The 3,242-nt window shown below is 41.0% G+C and overlaps 1 protein-coding gene across 5 annotated transcripts in view; it reads left to right on the top strand.

Moving 5' to 3' along the window:
- Positions 1-306: 306 nt before the first annotated feature.
- Positions 307-3,242, top strand: part of LOC110292662 (cytochrome P450 2J3) — a 28,222-nt gene continuing 25,286 nt past the window's right edge. Inside the window, exon 1 of one of the 5 annotated variants that reach the window (XM_021160136.1) lies at positions 307-655. In XM_021160136.1, the coding sequence (XP_021015795.1) occupies positions 446-655 (210 nt within the window). In that variant the 5' untranslated portion in view covers positions 307-445. The remainder of the gene's footprint in view (positions 656-3,242) is intronic. The other 4 variants (XM_021160139.2, XM_029475835.1, XM_021160137.2 and 1 more) reach the window with 4 other exon arrangements.

The raw sequence follows: 3,242 nt of genomic DNA, 5'->3' as shown, positions 1-3,242 counted from the left end.
GTGGATTCTTCCTGGAATCAACCCCTTCCCCACCCCCAGTCTCCAAAGGCTAAGACTTGGAACTTGGAGAAGGGCGTGACCGAGAGCCTTGAGGCGGGGCCAAGGGGATGTTTGGGTCCTTAGGAAGACTGGGTAAAAGTGAAAGAGCTCTGGGGACAAAGCTCTGTTAAGACTTAGGGAAGCAGATAAACAAGGCAGGCCAAAGTTGCTGAAGTGAATAGAGCCAGGAGGAGGAGTTGCTGAAGTGAATAGAGCCAGGAGGAGGAGTTGCTGAAGTTAATAGAGCCAGGAGGAGGAGTCTGCAGGCGACAGATAGGCGGGGCCCTGTAGGGATTTGGGGGTTTAAACCACAGGCCTGGTTCATTCTGGGAACTACAGGCAGTGTCCTTGGGAACTGCCTCAGTTCAGATTCTCATTCCTCCAAGAGCCTGCTCTGATATCAGCCATGCTTGCGGCAGCCGGCTCCCTAGTGGCTACCATTTGGGCTGCGCTCCATCTCTGGATTTTGCTGCTGTCTGCTGTCACCTTTCTGTTCCTGGCTGATTTCCTCAAAAACCGTCGCCCCAAAAACTACCCGCCAGGGCCAATGCGCCTGCCATTCGTGGGTTGCTTGTTCCATTTGGACCTCAAGCAGCCCCACCTATCCCTTCAGCAGGTAGGAAGAGGCAACACTGCCTGGCTGCATCCTGAAACTGTATATTGCCACCAGGAACTGGGGGACTTAGCCAAAGGCTGTTGCTGACAGCCCACTAACCCAGAGATAAGGTCTTTCAGGTTACAAACAGTTGTAGATTTTCTTGATATCTGTCGATGAAAGATTCCCAGTGTGATTTTATGGCCAGAAAACATACTGTCTCTGATTTTAAAGTCTTTTAAGTATGTCAAGGTAGATTTGATGACACAATAATTTATCATCATAAACACGTTATGTTGGAGTAAGAAATGGGATGTCCCAGATGTTGGTTACAGTACCTAACCAGTTTTGTTTTGTTTTGTTTTGTTTTGTTTTGTTTTGTTTTGTTTTGTTTTGTTTTGTTTTGTTTTGAATGTGTGTTCTCCTCTTGACCTGTGTACATATCAGTTCTCTGATTTGTCTTATTGAACCTAGTTTGGTCCTTTTGCATCTTTGATGACTGCTCACCTACTGACTTTATCAAATCCAGAGAAAGATGCACTGAAGTTTCCAGCTCCACTAAAAGTCTGCCTGTTTTCCCACGCAGTTGTTGAAGCTCTCCCGCTTGTCCTGGACAAACGGTTATGAGTACATAGTACCCATATAGGACTGGAAGGTCTTTCTGCTCTATGACCCTCTTCCTACGTGATATTTCTCGTTATCTACAGTAATTTTCTCTGTTTAGATAGTGAATACTCTGCCATGTGTGACCATCCCTGTCACTTTCCAGTATTTGTGAAGATTGGCTATGTCTGATTATTTATTGCTAATTTGAGGATTTAAACCCATATTTTTCCTTTTGTTCTCCCACTCATTTTTTTTTTTTAATTCTGCCTTCTCTGTGTGGTTTTTAGACACTTTCCAAATACTTGCCTCTATTCCTATTTGCTCTTTTCTCATATCTCCTGGATATCCTTGTATCATCCTCCCAGCAGCTGCTCAGTGTTTGTTATTCATTGTTCACATGCAGCTGACAGGATTTTGTGAACACTATTTTTTCAGGGGAAGCAAAACAACTACAAAACTAGAGGACCCTATCCTCCCTCTACGGCGCAGCTGCCTAAGGTGTTTCCTCCACACACACTATGACCCACACCAGACACTAACCTGCTCTTCAGTGTCCTGTGCAGCTGGAACGTAAAGGCAGAAAAGCCTCTTGTCTTTGCTCCTTACTCCTCCCCCCATAGATTCACTGTTGTTTTGGTTTTTGTTGTTGTTGTTTTGTTTTTGTTTTTGTTGTTTTGTTTTGTTTTGTTGACATTTCATGTTCAGTTTTGTTTTTTTTTTTTCTGACCTTCAGTACTTGCTTTCCCTATTTCTTCAGAGGAGGCTTTGGCAGAAGGAAATTTCTTACCTTTACCCCACCTCAGAATGCCCCCCACTAATTCCCACACTGTCTTTCTCCTGATTGTGGACTCTTGCTTGTCAATCTGCTGCTCTTAACAGATTTAGATGTCTCCCACTTCACTCTGGACTTTGTAGTTTCTGATGAGAAATAATTTCCAATTTCTTTCTAAGTGACATCCCCACCTCCCCCCGGCCATCTACTTTCAATCGGTTTTGTTTATTTTAACTTTCATTTTGATTATGATGTTTATTTGGTTTTTGATTCCTTTGCAGATTTTATGCACCTTTTACATAGATTTTTTTTATGTTGCCAAATTGAGAAGTTTCAGCTATTCTTCACACAAATTATTGTCTATATCCCCCTCCACACAAATACACATACACACACTATTTTTCTGGAAAAGTTATTGACTATACCTGCCTCCTGTTTTTCTGGGGCAATTGGATGTTGATGAATATTTTTATTTCATATATATGTCTGTGTGTGTGTGTGTGTGTGTGTGGCATGTGTGTTCATATACATGTGATATATATATATATATATATATATATATATATATATATACATATATATATATATAATCAATACTAATTAAAGAAGAAGAGGTCATGAATTTTAGAAAAAGGAATTAGGGATGACCCTGAAGGGGTTGGAAGGTAAAGAGAGAGGGGTGGAATGATTTCAATACATATTTGTGTATGAGATTCTAAAAATCAAACATTTATATTTAAAAAAATAAAACAAATTCAGATTATTAGCCCTTCTCCCCTCTGCTGGTGGCAGGGTAAATTGGAACACTTTTTTCTCTCTTCTCTCTGTGTATCTCTGACACTTCTTAGGCTTAGGAACTTAAAGTCAGGGAAGTCTTTCAAGGTCACATTGGTTGGAATTTATGGCTCAGTGCCATGCCTCACTGATTCTAGGTGTCTTACTTTTGTTTATTTGGAACATTCACTCCTTCAATCTTGCAGCACTTGTGGAAAGAAGACATTAACTTTAGTACCTAGGTTTAGAACACTGGTTCTCAACCTTCCTTATGCCCTGATTCTATAACACAGTTTCTCATATTGTGGTGACCCCCAAGAATAACATTTATTGGTTGCTATTTCATAATTGTTTTTTTAAATATATTTTATTACGTATTTTCCTCAATTACATTTCCAATGCTATCCCAAAAGTCCCCCATACCCTCCCCCCTCTCCCCCATTTCCCTACCCACCC

Source organism: Mus caroli, chromosome 4, assembly GCF_900094665.2.
Source record: "Mus caroli chromosome 4, CAROLI_EIJ_v1.1, whole genome shotgun sequence".
Classification (NCBI taxonomy): Eukaryota; Metazoa; Chordata; class Mammalia; order Rodentia; family Muridae; genus Mus; species Mus caroli.
Note: the sequence above shows the minus strand (reverse complement) of the source record. Positions and strands in the feature narration are given on the sequence as shown.